The sequence below is a fragment of the Gymnogyps californianus genome, chromosome 10 (assembly GCF_018139145.2).
Source record: "Gymnogyps californianus isolate 813 chromosome 10, ASM1813914v2, whole genome shotgun sequence".
In the NCBI taxonomy this organism is placed as follows: Eukaryota; Metazoa; Chordata; class Aves; order Accipitriformes; family Cathartidae; genus Gymnogyps; species Gymnogyps californianus.
Window position 1 is genome coordinate 29,611,489 of NC_059480.1, and position 17,156 is coordinate 29,628,644.

Genomic DNA, 17,156 nt, shown 5'->3' on the forward strand with positions numbered 1-17,156 from the left:
AGGGGCAACAGTGACAGCCCGACCCGTGCAAACTGAAACCACAGTCTGTCACCAAAGCTGAATCTGCCTGCAGCTCCCCCGCTGCGACCAGAACCTTCTGTCTGAGTCACTCAAGAAAAATACTAGCTCCACATATGGCTTTGCTGAATATTAAGATGTTTGCCATTTGGAAGAGGGAATGAGTTGTGAGGTGATACAGCCTGCCGAGTTATTCAGCGGTAGGAAGCCTCACGGTAGTGGAAAACTACATGTAAAGTGATGGATGAAGCTTGGTGTGAATAAATACAATGCATAGGGAGGAAAAACAGTCCTAAGTGCATCCCTCCAGGGAAGAGCTCTTCGGAGTTACGACGGAGTCCTATGCAAACGTCACCCGATGCCTGGTAGCAGTCCCCAGAAAAGCACACGAGAGGATGACAAGGACCGCATCAGCGGAGGAAAGCTTGTTCCAGCCTTGAGAATTTGGAAGTGACCACAGAAAAAAACCTCCCAAGGAATTACTCTAATCTTTTCATATCCAATTCCTACAAAGATACTACATTTGATCTCATTTACACTGTGCTGGCAGAACTCCAGCAGCAGAGTGAACTAATTTACTCCTGCTTAAGCAGGATCAAAGCCAAGCTCTGGCTCTGACAGGCGTTAACACCCGTGCTTTCAGCAGAACTTGTTAAGCAAGAATTCCTAAGGATTTGATTCATTTTCCCATATTTCAGCAACATTTATAGTGGAAGATAATTTTTCTTACTGACAGTTGGGACATAAGAGCTTTTTTGTGTAAAACAAAACTCTGAAGTGTGTCTTTGATTATAGCAGGGTTAATGAAATTAATCACTCCAATGTTGCCTATAACCCACATTAGGTAAGTTAACCCACATTATTTCAGTAGGTCTTTCCACACCATTCAGTTCTGAAGGAATGGCAAACTTCTGTTCTATCTCACAGCAAAAAAAACCCCAACACCTGGTATCTTTTCTGACTGAAACTGAATTTAGGATAAGGAATACCTCAGCTGGTACTGCCAAAAAGTGGTGGTTTTCCCCTTCAGGTCAGTGAATGAGCAGGTGACGTTCGTTCCGGCACTCAATCAAAGCGTTTCAGGTTTTCTTCCCTACGCAGCTGGGTGCAACGCAGCTGGTACGACTTCCCAAGGGTGATGGCCGAGGGCCGGAGGCAGGAGAGGCTTGCAGGGCACCAGCACCTTGCCAAGGGACGTGGCATCATGTCAGTAAGTGTGTGAAAGTTCCTCAGAATATTCAGAAAAAAGTTACCGAGGCCAGCCTGGTTTTCTTAGCAGAACTCCTGACCACCAACAAAGCAACCTGACTTTGCAATGGACGGGGAAACATAGCCGGAGAAAACTCTGCCCCGGGGCCGGCAGCAGCAAGGGAGCCGCGGCAGGCCGACCTGCCTGCCGCGGGGAGCTCTCCCACCGCCCAGCCAGGCTGCAGCGAACAGCATGCGCCCAGCAGCCCCTCTCAGCTGCAGCCCAGCACCGCCCGGGAGCAGCTAGCTGCAAGCGGCGATGCAAGCGACCGAGAGCTGTGCCTATGAAGCGGTTTTTCTGTCGAGTTGCTACACTATATTGTTGACAGTTCTCCCTAAAAACAGTTTCCACTTTAAACACAAAAGGAAAGTGCCAAAACTCCTAGGGACTGCTGAATTTATAGCAAGAGTATGGCACAACGTGCGTGGTTCCCGCCTGCGGCTGTGCCAGCGTTGGGCCGTGTGCTGTTAGGACAGGCTCTCGCCTCCCCCCATGCCGCAGCACTGGCCGCACCGCGGCCACAAGCGAAAGCTGTGGCAATACCAGGATCTGCACCAACCGACCATGGAAGCAATCTTCCAGGGCCCCAGAGCTATGGGGAGCTATCAGCACCAACGCCAGCTGAGCAGCGTGTCCAAACGCTGCGCTAATACCACTGGCTGCACCTTAACGTATTCTTTCCATTTTTAAAAATGAGTAACTTACTTTGTGGTAGAACTCATGTGCTTGTAAGACAGCTGCAAATCCTTATATGAAGTCCAGATAATGTAGCACATATGCATTGTCCTCAGGTGAATCTAAAGCCCGTGTTTGTTTGCACGCGACTTATCTGAAGAAAATTGCTTTCTTTCGTTCTGCACGCTGTGAGTGCAGATTCCTTGGAGGGATTCAGCAGCGCCTAGTCCTACAGCAGGCAGCAGCAGCAGATGTATATCAAGCCTAATGACGCAAAGGTAAGCAAGCTGTACGGGCAGGTGTTTCAGGTGCCGTTAGGAGTTCACGTCCGAGCAGGCAAGCCATACCGGCTTTTGTAACCCGCGTTTCACCTTCAGCCCAGCGCCCATTTCACGCGGAAGGCTGCAGCGCAGCCCCGGCGTGCAGCAGGGTGCCGGCAGCGGCGGGAGGAAGGCCGGGCGCCTGCTCCGGCCGGCGGCAGGGCGGGAGCGCAGCCGCTCGACAGGCACCCTCACCGCGGGTTTCTGCAGCTCCCGCGCAGCTGGGGGCACCCCCAGCTCCCTCGGGGGGGGGGGGCCGGTTTCGGCTCTCCACGCCTGACCGCGGGCTCCCGGGGCGGCTCTCCCACCCGCCGCCCCTCTGCTCCGCCGTGGCGGGCACGCAGGGAGCCCCACCGACGCCCCAGACCCCCCAGCTTTACGAGGCGCCCACCGCTCAACACCTGCCCACGACCGCCGTGCAGAGCGGCCCGCGGAGGGAGCACCGGCCCAGCGCCCGGTCCCGGGGCGGGAGGGCCCCGGCGCCAGAGCCGGCCCGGCCGCGCTGCTCCCGCCCCTCAAGCGGAGCCGCCGCCGCCGCCCCCCGCCGCCCCGGCAGCCTCCGCGCCCGCCGCGTCGCCCTGGAGACGCCGCACGGGGCCGAGGCCGGGCCACGGACGGGGCGGACCGGTGCGGCGGGGCCGAGCGGCCGCCGGCCTCGCAGGGGCGCGGTGCGGGCGGGACAGCGCGGGAAGGCCCCGCCGCCCTTGGCTCTCTGAAGAGAGACCGGGCGGGCCGGTGGTGCGGGCTGCGGGGAGACCCGAGGTGAGGGAGATCGCCCGGCCGGCACGCAGGTCTCCAGGCGTTACACGTACCGGCCCGCTCACCCGAGCGGCTGCGGGAAGGAAAGCGGCCGTGAGACCGAGCGGCGGGCCGCGGCCGCCCCGGCGGAACGGCGCCTGGTGACGGCCGTGAGATAGATAGGATGCGGCAGCTGACCTGCGGCCAAGCCCCACTTACGATATCTAAAGTGTTCGGATTTTTAATTAAATACATTTGGGAAAGTCCCCTTCATTAGTGTTACCGTCACGGGCAGCTGCTTTGCAGCCATTGTGTGTGACTAATAGGTGGGTTTGTGTCTTCAGTTCAGGGAAATGGAAACGTCGGGCAGCGTCGAACCCCCTGCGACGCAGGAGCCGCCAGGAATTTCAGTGTCGATGCAGGCAGAAGCTAGCTGGCTTCATGAACACGCCTACAGAAAGTCAAGTAAGAAACAGCTTTGTTCAAGAAAGAGGTTGCTCACTTGTATTGTCTTTCACTCGGGCAGCCTCGTACCCCAGTGTCTTTCATGGAGGACGCGTGACTTCTTTTACTTCGCAATTTCCCAGAGATCCTTTTGCAACGTGGCGGCAGCCCCCGGGAATCCCTCTCTGCGGTCCCCTCGTTAACCTCTCTGCAGAGCCACTTCTAAATGAACCTCTGGGTCCCCGTTAAGCGTGCGGGAACGCTCTGCCAGGCAGCAGGCGTAGGAGTGCTCAGCAGATGGCAGAAATAGCATATTGTATTCCTCTGAGAGGTACTGGCAAAGCCTCCAAGGAGAGCTGAAAATATATCCACCTTTTTTCTCCTCCTGCTCAGCTGAGTCATCCCGGCACATGACCGAGTAACCAGCTCCTTCGGTTGCCCGTTCAAGTACAGCATTGTACCTTAGCACACAGCATATCAGTGGTAGTTGCTGCCTGATCCCATCCCTTTTGGGCACCACATCAGACAGCCTCTGTGCTTTGTTTTCAATGCCAGGCAGCCCTCCTCTGCAGGAGAATGTCTCCTGCATCTCACGTGCCTCTGAGAGCAGGGGGAGTGATTTGGGACACAAAACGCAGCACACCAACTGAAAGTACTGGGGAAAGCTGCGTGCAGATCCATCCCAATAGAAAGGGGACATGCACAGCCCACGACAGATAAGCATCGCTCTCTTCTAGCCTGTGGAGGACATTTGTTTGGAAATGCACTGTGAATGTGTTTGCCAGAGAGAAACATTGTAGGCTTTGTACTTTAGGTGGAGCTTCAGAAGTCCTTGAGATGACTGTCGCTCTAACGATCAAAGTACAGCATAACCCAGCTTGTGCCAGCGGTAAATCATCTGCCTGGGTTTGGATGCAGCAGCGGTAGATAGAGATGATACAAAAGCTGCAAAGCCCGTTAGAGAGGGCAGAGTAAGAACGTGGAGTGTCCACCTGCTCTGCGCACTGCGCCCCGGGTACCAGGCTTCCCTGCGTCCCGCCGTGCCACGGTGCACCCAGAGCCGTGCCCCGGCTGCGCAGTGCCACTGGTGCAGTTTGCACTCCCTGAAGTCACTTCTCAGGTGCGGTTTATGGTCCGTTACTCTCTGTGACACAGCTTGATTGCAGAGGGTGATAACTATGTGTCTTTGAACCGCAATTTAAAAAAAAACAAAATTCAAGCAAACCAGCAGCCACATCATTCAGCCTTCTAGAAGTATAAGCGACTCCCACAGCATCGCTTTCTGCTTTTCATCCTGTGTTGGTGCATTCACTTCCAGGCACATTCCTGAGCTGTGGTTCCCACTGCAGGCCTGGGAGCTGGGTGTTGACCTGTGGCTGTTGTGATTTTTACCCTGTCCTTTTTAAATACATGTTCTGACTTTTTCATGCTTTCCAAAGAGAAGGACTTAGAAAGGATTTGGTATTTCAGCCTGCCCAGAGTTTCATCTGGCTGAGTATTTTCTGGAAAGCAGGACAAGCTTACTTAGAAGGGCAAAACAAATTGTGTGGCGACAGGGGGAACTGACATTCGAGATTAAAAGAACTAGGAATGTGTTTAGTTTGCCTGAAGGGGAGGCTCTGGCAGCTGGCATGCTGGCCATGTCGATATTCAAATGGAAGGTGATGTATGTGGGACAGCACGCAGTTGTGCACCTGAGGCGGCTGGATGTCGGTAGCGCTGCCTGCCGAGAGGGAACCTGGGACTGCTGAGGACAGTGATAGGCACCCGGTGATTGAGATGTTTCCTGTCGCCCCAAAGGCCAAAAAACCCTTCGTTGCACTCACGCAGCATGGCCTGCACTTGGAAATGAGAAAAAACTTCAGTCGTCTCTACAGCTCTTTCTTCTTAGGGCAAGAGAGGCTGGAAATGCTTTAGAGGATAATGCAATATTAGATTAGTGCTACAAGTCACTGACCCTAAGCAATAAGCCGTCTCCATGACTTCAGTGGGACGATTCTGTAAAGCCCTGATCCAATGTCAGTGCCCAGTTCCAGTCCCTCAGGCGTTTGGGAGGGGTTACGCGCAGATCCAGAGCCGCCCTTCTGAAAGCGTAGGACCCAGTCTGGCAAGAAGGTCTCGGGCAGCCGATGTGGTTGGTGAGAAAAGGCTGGCATGCTGAAAAAGGAACAAAACGAATGTGTCTAGAAGATAAGCTTTCTGAGAACACAGCACCGCTGTTCAGTAATTCTCATTATCGCTATTACTTGCAGCCCTCTCAGAAGAGTTCAGCAGCTTAGATGTTTTGTGTGACATGGAGGTAAGGACTCACCCAGGTTGCATATATGCATTTTATGCTTAATGGTTTTACCCCTGAACAAAGATATGACTCCACATTGCTTTTGGTATTTTCCACTTTTGAGTTCAAAGAAGATTTTGTGAAGCTGTTCAAGAAATCGCTGCGCACGCTCCCCTCCGTTGGCCTGCCTCCCCTTCTGGCCTACAGACCCGAATCGTCACGAGAAAACATACAGATCGAGGTGAGTCAGTGGTGGGTGTTCCCTACTGTGTGGCTTTTTTTGTTTATTTTAATTCCTACGATTCCCATGCAGGAAAAATAAAAATAATGCCCTTTGCCAAGCCAATGCAGGATTTCCTTTATGAAAGGGTTTTTCTTTTGTGAGGCTGTTGAAACGATGCTTGTTGTGCACACCTGAACAGCAAGAGGCTGTGCAACTCCTCTCCCCACCGCTGCATGTTGAGAATTTCCTAGCAGAAGATTCTGCCCTTTGGCTAAAACAGGGATACAAAATTTATATAAATACCAGGTATACAGTCAAAGAATACAAGCAGGGCATAGAGTTCCCCGTAACCCTGAGAAGAGTAAAGTCATCAAAGAGAGTTAATCCTAGGCATGAGGTGGGGAGCAAGGGAATTTCCAGGAACTACGCTCGAGAGAAGCCAAGTATTTCAAATTAATATGTTCAGAAAAGGATTACAATGACAGTGCTAAACACGTAGTACAGTAAATGACATGTAAGGGAAGCGCACCAGCTAAGCGGCCCAGAGCAAGTCCCCTTCACCCCTTGCTGCTGCGGCTGGATGGCTGCCGTCTCTCCGAGGAGCGCCGAGCTAGGTGTGCTGCCCTTGGGAGCGGAGGCGTCAGACACGAAATTCAGCAGCGTGCTCTTGCCAGCTGCATCTTCTATAACTCAGTTTCAAAATGTGTTTTCAAAAAATAGATATTTCTTTCAGAATATGTAGTACCCATCCTCAAAATATATCCTGCAGCAGCCCTGATTTGCATGTGGTCAAATATGCTCAGCTCTTTTGTCAACAAATCTGCTGGTGGTTCCTCATAAAATTCCCCACAGATTTTCCTATGATCAACAGTGCAACAACATGGGAGCTTTTTCCCTCCAAAGCCCCAAGCAATGCATTTGAAAGGGTTAATGCATCAGAGTGCTTGACTACAGCGTTCTGCATGCTCTGAAGCTTTCCCTTGGAAGGAATGGGTCTCGTAAATACTACAGTCATTCCATTTCTTTGAGGGTTTTTATTTATTTGTTTACTACAGATCGGCTTTGCTTTTTGGTGTTTTCCTGAACCTAATGTTTTGAGTTAAATCATTCCAAGATTATCACAGACACAGAACTGTTTTAACTGCTCTTACACGCTTTATAACATTACATTTTGAGCGGAGCCCTCCTTCCCCAAGACAAAACGAGGATTTGCGTGCTGACACCATATTTCTGTCCTCCCCGTGTTCTCTCTCCCCACCTCCACTTCAGACAGAGGAGGACTCCGCTCCGAGCTGCGAGTACTGTGGCAGCCTGCTGAAGCCGTTCCCTTCCTTCCAAGACGTTTGCCCACCGTCACAGGATTATGAATCAGTAAGCTGGTGGGAAAGATTAGCAGAGGTTTGCTGTGGAAGGGCCCGCTCTCATGGCACCGCTCTTCTGCCTTTCAGAAATTCTGCTGCGAGCGTAATCGAGACCTCTACGAGTTCATCGTAAACGAGAGGAAGAACCACGAAGGCGCTTGCAGCGTTCCCGTTGCTGTCGGCCCCCATGAATCCCACGGCACCGAAGCTGACAGGCTGCTGTCAAAGGAGAGAGCATACCAGAGGTACCGTGAAATGACTACAGGGAGAACTGGGGATCAGGTCTGGGTAAGGAGCAACAGGCGACTCCAGAGGGAAAAGAAGCGTTAAGAAAATGAAACTGCAGCAAGAGGGAGTGAAAGAAGAAAAAAATTTGCTTTAGGCAACACAAGTTCATGTTCTATCTGGACCCTCTTGGCTTTTCTCTTATCAGGCTGTATTAGAAGGTGGCGAGGTATGTGCTAAGTAAAGCATTAATTCTACTGGTGACAGACGTAATATCTAGAGACAGGTAGAACCAAAAACGTAATTGCAGCTGTGGGAGGGATAATATTTGGGTCTAGCTTTCACCTCAAGTGCTGAAACAAAGCTTGAACTTGTATTTCTCTATTTTGCTGCATAAACTGTGACAAGCATTTGGATTCCAATTTCCAGAGTCACGAGAACTCTGCAAGTTTGACTTCTGCTGGGCTGTTCAGCAGGAGGCCCAAAGCTTATACAAATACCTAAGCCTATGGCATTGGCTTAAAGAAAAGTAAATCAGCATACCTGGAAGTAAACTGTTAGTTTCCTTGAAGATCCTTTGCAGTCTGATGGTGTGAGTACCTTGTATTATGTACAGAGCATAAACCAAAGCCGTTGTCAGATGCTGTCAAATTTATAGGAAGCTAGATAAGAAGAATAGTGGAAATATTCTTGGAGATTAGCTGTTTCCTTGATCTTGTGGGCAGCTCTCCTTCTCTTTTACATAAAATCTTGACACAAAATCCATTACAATGTTTAGCTCTGCTGTCAGTAGAGCTGATGCCATTGCAATCGTGGAGTCTGTTCGCTGGTATCTCTGTATGGGAGCAATTCCTTTTTGCTGAGGTATTATTATTTTGGTGATACTCCATTGCCTCTAACTGTTATTCGCAATTATGCGAGTGGAGAGAAAAACAGGTCCAGAAACTTGTGTTCCTACAGCAAGGATATCCAGTACTTCCAGCTTTCAAAACAGGATAAATGGAGTGTATATCAGGAATGCTTTCATTTTCCAGGCAGCAGGAGAGACAAATGGCCAGACAGTTAGCTTTCCTGGCAGCAGAGCCGACGAGTGTAGCTGAATGTGAGTTTGCATTTCCTTATGTATTTATTTGTCTATTTATTACAACAATGAATTCAATGGAATTGCTTGTCTCTAATGCTCTCTAATTGAACAGGGGAATTTATACAGCGACGTGTTAGTTCATTGTCAAGCGTGCAATCCCATTAAATTAGATACTGCCATATTAAATAATCCCTCACACGAAAAAACAAAAGCAGTTACATTCCCATTGCACAGAGAGGATCTCCTTGCTGTGACTTGCAGTATTTATATCTGAACATTTCAGCTGAGAGGCACAGAAATTGACCTTAGAGAATAGTAAGTTGGCAAAGCCGAGCCCTTGGAAGGTAGGAACTGCCAGAATCAGGGTGATCAGCATTTTGCCTCATCAGGTGAACACTCCACTAACTCCTAGCCCACGCTGTGGATGACTGAGCAGCCCTTTGGACCTAGCTATAAAATCAAAGGCATTTTGACTACGAACAGATGAACTAGACTTACAATATGGGCATATTTTCACAGAGGATGGCAGGGCACTGAGGCTTCTGCAGCACCAAGGATTTCAGATCGTCAGTCCTCCAGAGCACGGAGCTGTGAATGCTATCCAAAAAGTCATTCTTTACTCACACAGATGTGTATATATACATAATTGAAAAAACTACGTCTTTTGTCATAATCCTGTTCTCTGAAACAGCTGAACACTTCGGACTGTCCTTGTTAGATAGAAAATACCCCGAGACAGACTCCCAGGAGGGAGCATTTCAGCCAGAAATTCCCACTCCCCCAAGTTACAGCCTCCCTGCAGAGGTGCCAGGCAGCCCCCACCCGCTGCGCTCCCTTTGCTCTCTAGGTTCGAATCAAGCTGGCACGATTTCCTACCTGCTGTCCCGGGAGCCCCCATCGCCAACGGGCCGGACGCTGGTGCCTGGTGAGAGAGCGGCAGAGCCGGAGGAGGAGCCCGTCTCCTACAGCATCACCTGCTGCGATTTCACCCGTGTGGGTGGAAAGGCAGGTAGCTGCTGCCCGACAGCGAGGGGCTGCGCCTCGGCCGTGTCCACGCTCCGGAGCGGCTGGAGCCTGGCATCCGCCTGCCTTTAAAGGGCAGTTGGTGCAGGACTGCTCTCATCCATTTTATCGTTTCTGTTCCCATCTTAGGTAGTGAAGAATGAATTGTTGGAAAAATACTACAAACATGGAGGGAAATTCCTTACCGTGCTTCCAGATGGAACAGCGCAGTTATTGTATCCTTTACAGCGTTCATTTGCCTGCATTAATCCAGGGTTGTAACTGTAATGTTAAGTCTGTCCTAGTCTGCTTTGTCACCAAATAACCTGGTCCACCACTCAGACTCGCTTCCACAGTCCGAAAAAAAGCAGTAGTGAAACCGCATACATAGCTCTTGGTCTGAAGTTTTTCAGATCAGCCAGTAGCTTCGATGAAGGACGAGCACTTGTGTCTTTAATACCCAGCTTAAGAAGTGCGCTGGCCCAGTGTTCAGACCCACTCCCGAGCTCTGGCCACCCGTGGAAGGGCACTGCTGGCCTAGGTAATACGTCAATTTTTATACTCCAAAGTAGCGCTCTGAAATATTTAGTATGTAATAATAGACCAACCAGACAAACAAAGGGGTTATGAACGCCTTATCTGACGACAGCTATCCATCTGGAAATCTGGCAATCATTGTTGTACGAGAGAAAAACCGGCTCATTTGCATAGTACAGGAAGACAAGCCGAATAATGCCGAAATACAAGCAGTATTTAAGTCCAATGGCAGAGGTACTTGCTATTATCCGAACGGAGCTGTGTGGTAAGTTCATGTTGGCCAGAGCAGTTTTGCTCTCTGCCGTGCATTTTAAATTTCAAAGGTCATAAAGGGTATTTTTAATAACATTCAAAAATTAAAAGACAAATATAGCAGCTCGTGGGCCCTGCTTCAGGTGCCTCCCAGAAGAGCAAGGCTGTGTCTTGAGATGGAGGGTTAGATCCCAAATTAGCTGTGCCTCAGTCCCGTCCCTCTGGGGAACGAGGGGCATAGGCCGTGGGAGCTGCAGGGTGCAGAGCTCTGATTTTCCTCTCTTCTAGGATCAACATGAGTATTCAGGGAGGGCAGTATTTGGACCAAGCAGGCAGCAGGGTGAGAAGGTGGACGTGGCCGAACAGCGTCATGTCATCAGGACCCCAGGTCCCGCTGAGCCCCATCTTCATCTCCCTGAACCGGCACGTGGGGGTCAGGATCCTGGGCCAGGACAAGATCGCCGTTTCCTTCCTCGCCATGGGGCAACAAGCAAAATTCAACGTGGGAACCAAAGTGCAGGTATTTCTCAAGCGCACAGGCAGCTCCACACAAAGCTGCTCCCCACAGCAGGAGCGGGGCGGCCAGCGAAGCTCCCATCCATGGGGAAGCACGCTCATCCCACGGTGGGTGCTCTCCATGTTGCCCCATGGTCCTGCCCCCCAAAACAGCAAACAGCGAAGGCGTACCCGTCCTCAGTCCCATGCAGACGGGGGGCTCGCCAGCCCCGGCAGCCCTGCCTCTCTGCAAGGGGCTGCAGAGTGTGGGAAGCACTCCCAGGCAGGTCCCCAGTGTCCCTGGCTGCGTCCCCAAGGGTCACCCTGGCTCTGCCGCAGGGAGGAGAGCCGCGATCCATGTGGGCAGGGTGCGTGGCAGCTCCCTTCCTCCACGGGCTCCTGCCTCAGGGGCAGGTTTGTCTGCTGGGGAGAGACCAAAGCCCCGAAGCCCCATCCTGCGCTGCTGCGGCTCTGCTGACACCGTTCGCCTCCGATCCCCAGGTCAGTGATGTTGGCCGGCTGCCTCCTCCCGCCCGGCTGGGCGAAGATGAGCTCCTGCTGCTTGCCTTCAGGGTGAGGATTCTGCGCCTCTTTGACAGACTGCGTGGATGCTTAAACTTTCCTTCTAATGAGCAATGGGACAAAATTAAGCCTCCGGCGTACCTTATCACACAGACTTTAAAGATCTTACAGCTTTGCACAACTTCTGACATAAGCGATGAGCTACGCAGCTCGGTCAGGGCGATAGTAAATGCTGAAGTCTGACCTGCACGTGTGTGGTGTGAAGGCAAAATGAGCCAGAGATGCTCCCTGAGGCTGCAGCGCCTGCACACGCTCAGCAAGGTTTCGCCCGCAGCCCTGCCCTGCCGTGGCGCGGAGTGAAGGGCAGCCTGTGGCCGTTCTGCACGGCCCCTCTCCTGGCGCCATCCCACCCCAAGGGGGTCTCGCTCAGTGTGAGCGGGGCTGTGGAGCAGGGAGAACCAGACGATGTTTTCTTGTCAGCCCACACTGAAGTGTGTCTTGGGCATGGAGGCATGAAGAGGGGCTTTGCTCGGGGCAGAGTAAATCCGTGCTTGATGTTGGTGCATTGCTCCTGAGCAACCTCCCTTCTGTCTCCCGGCAGAAACCAGCCCAGGCTGACCAGTTGTTTCAGCCCGTGGATGTGGCACAAAGATAAAAGCAAACAGAGCACAGCTAAGTCACAGCCTGGGACGGGTATACGGGGAGGAGGTGTTTGCTCAGAAGTCACCCGCACAGGCACCGCTCTGCACAGCCAGTGCTTCTGCCAAGGACATGGCACCAGCGGGATGCCCAGACTTCCCTGGCGCAAGCGCTGGATGCCAGCTCAGCCTGCTGCAGGTACGAGACACAGCAGTTCCCCATGCAGAGAGAGGGACAAAAGCCCACAGTTTGTCCAAAGCAATCAAAGGACGTTTGTGCAGATGCCGGGGACAGAAGGCTGTTAACGCGGACAGCAGAGAGCGTGGATGAGCCGCAGCCTCTTGGCAGCAGCTCATAAACGGCTGATGCAGCGGGAAGGCTCTGCTGCACCGGGCACCCTGTGTTTCCCTCCCACTGTGGGTCGCGGGAGCAGCATGGGTGGAGGTGGTGGGGCACAGACCCCTCACGAACCGGTTGCCTCAGGACAACCCTTGCCCAGGTCCCAACGGTTCGGACGTTTGAGGCCAGGGGCTTCAGCTGGCCCTTCATCCTGCACCTGAGCAGCTTTGCGAGGTGGCTCCAGATGTCTGCTGTACGGGGCGTAGATGAGGGGGTTGATGAGGGAGTTGGTCTTGCCCAGCAGGAATAAGGCATCCTTGAGTGGGCCGGCCAGCTTGCAGGAGCTGCAGGTGGCCTGCATGGTGCCCCCCACCAGGTAGGGGCCCCAGGAGAGGCTGATGCCAACGAGGACGATGAGCACGGTCCGCAGCACCTTGAAGTGGTGCAGGCGGGCGCGGAGGGGCCCTGCCTGGGCGCAGGCGTGCCAGAGCCACATGTGCTGCACGTAGGCGATGCTGCCCACTGAGACCTGCAGGCACACCAGCACCAGCAGGGATGGAGCAAAGATGCTGAAGCAGATCGCGTAGAGGTACTCACTCTTGGCCGCGTACAGGATCCTGCAGTAACCTGCGTAGTTGCCTCGCTGGAGGGAGGGCAAGATCAGAGGCAAGTGCCCGAAAAGGAAGGAGAGCGTCCAGGGGACAACAAGGGAGAAGACCATGGGTGTTTTCTTCAGGAGGGAGGGGTAGGAGAGCGGCAGCATCACCGCCAGGTACCTGTCCAGGGAGATCAGGAGCAGGGTCAGGATGGAGCTGTTGCAGGCATCATGCTCATGGCGATGCGCAGGAGGCAGGAGGACTTGCTGTGGTCAAAATCGCCATCGAGGATGTCGTCCGGTGCCTCGGCGATGCACATCACACCCACCAGCAGGTCAGCGGTGGCCAGGTTGAGGATGTAGACGTAGCTGGTGCCTGGCTGCTTCCTCATCAGCTGGTAGACGGCCACGATCACCAGCAGGTTGGCCGGGGGGATGAGGCAGCTCAGGAGGGGGTGCAGCACTGCGTACAGGAGGTTGACCGTCTTCCCTGGCGAGGACGGTTGAAAGAGATGCCCAGGAAAACTTGGCCCCAGCATGGAAAAACCCGACCACGAGGAGACGTGTGGCTGAGCTGGAGGGGTGGGACAGAAACGCTTCAGACCCTCCAGCTGCAGCCCGAGGCCAGGAGCACCTAAGTCAGTCCTCTAAGGGGCATTCTGTCCATCCCAGGAGACCTCCGGGACCTTCCCAGCTGCCACGAGTCGCCAGTGGTTTTTCCAGGGCTCTTGGCCTCCTTCCTACCCATCTGATTTTGCTCCACGCCCGCAGGGGTGCTCTGAGATGCAGAGGAGCCAGAGTCCTCGCCTGCGCTCAGCACGAACTGTAGCAGAGTGAACGCGCCCAGGGCAGGAGCTCGCCGCACAGGCGCTGGCTGGGTCGGCCGGCTCCCGAGCGCGCCTGTGACGCAGAGCGATAAGGAGCAGCTTCGCCAAACAAAGCTGAGGCGAGCAGTCAGCGAGGACGGGAACGCGGGCGGTCCGTGCTCCTCCCAGCGAGCCAGCACCATCCCCTCCTAGCGCAGCGCCCGTGGCTGGGCGGCCAAGGCACCGGTTTCCTTGGGGCGCTGCCTCTTGGCAATCGGGAGGTGTGGGGCCACAGGAATACCTGCTGGGCCCAGCCTGCTGCGTACAGCATCTGCCACGGGGAAACCTCGCAGCCTCCAGACCCCGCTCGTGGATGAGAGCACATGGGGAAGGGGGAACGGCAAAGGAAGCGCCTCCTCGGGCCCCGGGCAGCCGGGGCATGGCTGGGCAGCCTGTCCATACGGCCAGGGTACGGCCGGGCAGTGCTGCCCTGGCTGGTGCAGAAAATCTTGAAGGTCGGTCTGCTAAGGGCATGGGAAATAAGGGCACGTGGGAGACACCAGGAGAGCGGGGCAATGCTTGGAGGGTTCCTCACTGTCCCACCTTTTATCACGTTCTCCTGGCCACAGGTCAGCAAACGCGTATGAAATGAGCTTTTACTCTATACAGCTGCAACCGCAACACTAGTAGAAAGTTGCACAGTAAAGGAATCCAAAAAAATTAAATCCAATTTATGTCAAATTAGGCTCTGGATAAACATACTATATTCATTAAGTTCACATTTATTACAGATTTGGAATTTAAGTCTACCAGTCCACGACAGATATTACTTGCAAGTTCTTGTTAACGAGCGGCATGATGGCTCTGCTAATAGCACTGCAAACGCCGTTTGGAAGGGGCTCGTGCTGCGCCGCCGTCGGCAGGCAGCCGCGCACAGCGCCTGCCGGACTCCTCCGCCTCGAGAAACACCCCATGCCCGGAGCGGGGCGGTGGAGGGGACCGCTCCACTCACTCACCCGGGCTCCCGCTGGTCTCATCACAGGGGTGTCGGTGGGGTGCAGGGCCTTTGGGAAAGGGCAGAAACCGGACGTTCAACAGAGTAACTGAGGCTTAGCTCCACGCCAAAGCCTGTAAACGCAGTCCCACTGGGCAAAATCACGTACTAAGGTTACCCGTTGCCAGCTGCCCCTCGCCTCTCCGTGCCCAGGCGATTTCAGAGCTTTCCCCAGAGACGGAGCAGCGTCCTGCTGCCGCACGGCCCGGCTCCCGTGAAACTCTGCAGGCTCGGGTGCAGTGGCTTGGGTGAAAATCTTTGATTGGCTTAAGTATCTTCTAGATTCTAAATCTTTGATTTAGAAAGATGAAGATCACCCCTGGAAGTTCGATTTTGACCTGTTATGCCATTGTAATTCCAGTTTTTAGCAGGGTTATGTCTGATTTACGCCAGCACGAGACGAGACCTGAACACAGATCTCTGCTGCAAACGGCTCACGTGTAACAGCCCGTTTTTCTGCACTCGCAGTGGGAAACGCGAGACCCGTTTTTTTGTCCTTGCCTAGTCTGCACCCAGCTCACAGCAGCTCCACCCGACCTGTATCCTCGACCCTTGTGCTTAACAAGCCAAGACCAACAAGCTTGAATTTGCCCCTCAGATTTATTATTTAATATCCATTCTGCACATGGGTGAAATCAATCAAGCGTTCAAGCAGGGCTTTTTTAGATAAACAGGTCTTTACACCTTCATTTTAAAATTACAAAGTAGCATTGTGCAGGAGGGGAGAGCAAAAAACTGCAATTTTAACACCAGAATACCACATGGGTATCCGGGCTTCCCGCTGCCCCCCAGCGATGCTGGGTGCCAGGCCCTTCTCCACAAAAGAAAGACGCATTTAGTAAGATGATTCAAGGAGGAGAAACCCTTTCAGGATCACTGAATACACAGAGAGCACGGAAAGCCCCGTGCAGAATAGTTCTGGAGGCGGGGAGGTGAGAGAGGGTGAACAGGACGCAGTGTATGCTCGCCCCAGGGTCTGCACCCCTGGGTGCTGCTGGAGGCAGGCTTCCAGGCTCGGGGCACCTGTGAGCCGAAAAGGCCCAGCTGGGCTTAAGCTTGACTTCAGGAAGCACCGATTCCAGACTAGAACAAGTTCTCCAGGTTAAAGCACCACACATACTGAGTGGTCAGTTGGTGCTTGGCAACTGGTTTATAGGAAGGCTAGCAGGTATCGCTGCCTTTAATGACTGTCAAGGGTCTTTATTTCCATTTTATTGTTCCATTTTTGCATTTGGAAGTGCTCTATGAACAGCAACCGTGGGACTTGGTCCAGCCCGTAAAAACAAGTCTGCTCTGCGCACCCTGCAACCCAGAGCAACTACAGACGCAACCAAAACCCTGCCCAGCCTGTGCCCCGCAATGGAAAAAACTTCCAGTGCATCTAAGGGCCATCAGCCAAGGTTCTCGCGTATCTAACTCCAACACATCGATAAACCACCTTGCTCAGATGGAAGAGAAGGAATGCTGGGGGCAGCAAGCAGATCGTGAGCAAATATCAGCAGGGTGATGCTGTGAACAGCTCATGGAAAATCTTAGCCGACCAACACATCTGTGCATTTATTTGTTTTCTGTCTGATGCCTGAAGTGTGTAACTAACGAGCAACTAAAACTCTATCCACACTAGAAAATTTTGGTTAATCTATTTCAGAAGAGAGGGCATGAATCACCGAAAGAGATGATTTCATCACAGAATCAAAGCAGCCTCGAGGCCATTGTGTTTAACGGCTGTGATGAGCAACACCTTTGTAACAAGTGGCATCGACTTTTCTCTCAGCTGGGTGGACAGAGCTTTGGTTACCTGAACCATTTCTTGCATCAGTCCCTAAAGCCTTGGGGGGGTCAAAGACAATTCTCACAAACCGTGACGGCTGCCTTCATCACGGCTCTGCAGATTCCCTTATCCGATTTCCTGTCCCAAGGGAGAAAACCTCCCTCCCCATCAGAGATAACGTTTGGCAGGAAGGACCCAGGAAGCATGTCAGCTGGTTTCACAAGGGGCACGAAACCCTGTAGCTCGGAGCAGGGACAGAAGACAGAGCAGGAGGCGGGCGCTGACGGACTGAGCCCCCCCGCACAGGCACCGCAGCCGCTCGGCCACCCAGCCTGGAGCAGACCGCGCTCAGCAGACGCAAGGGCGAAGAGGAACTGCAGCCTGCAGCTCACACCGACTCGACTCGGGAAGCCAGCCTGAGGGCAATTCCCGGCCCCACGCAAGAGAACCGCATCTGAGACCTGGCTTTAACCCAGGGAGCTTCCCCCGGTACAACAGCAGCCGAACTCTGATCGCAGCTGAATTTTGG

At 53.2% G+C, this 17,156-nt stretch overlaps 1 protein-coding gene and 1 pseudogene across 1 annotated transcript; one reads left to right on the top strand and one right to left on the bottom strand.

The window, feature by feature from the left end:
• The first annotated feature begins 2,966 nt into the window (after window positions 1-2,966).
• Window positions 2,967-11,750, top strand: ERICH6 (glutamate rich 6). The gene is made up of 12 exons (XM_050902419.1): window positions 2,967-3,024; window positions 3,345-3,465; window positions 5,697-5,743; window positions 5,847-5,963; window positions 7,215-7,316; window positions 7,394-7,551; window positions 8,566-8,633; window positions 9,463-9,624; window positions 9,772-9,853; window positions 10,267-10,419; window positions 10,695-10,926; window positions 11,403-11,750. Exons 2-12 carry the CDS (start codon window positions 3,354-3,356, stop codon window positions 11,664-11,666), a joined length of 1,497 nt encoding a protein of 498 aa, XP_050758376.1. The 5' UTR covers window positions 2,967-3,024; window positions 3,345-3,353; the 3' UTR covers window positions 11,667-11,750.
• Window positions 11,751-12,324: 574 nt separating this feature from the next.
• Window positions 12,325-13,535, bottom strand: LOC127020214 (glucose-dependent insulinotropic receptor-like; annotated as a pseudogene).
• Between the last annotated feature and the right edge of the window lie 3,621 nt (window positions 13,536-17,156).

Bases quoted from the DNA above. Each gene is read 5' to 3' on its own strand.
- ERICH6 (XM_050902419.1), top strand. From the start codon at position 3,354: ATGGAAACGTCGGGCAGCGTCGAACCCCCTGCGACGCAGGAGCCGCCA. The intron at 3,466-5,696 runs GTAAGAAACAGC...TATTACTTGCAG, and splicing joins ACACGCCTACAGAAAGTCAA to CCCTCTCAGAAGAGTTCAGC. The intron at 7,552-8,565 runs GTACCGTGAAAT...TTCATTTTCCAG, and splicing joins AAGGAGAGAGCATACCAGAG to GCAGCAGGAGAGACAAATGG.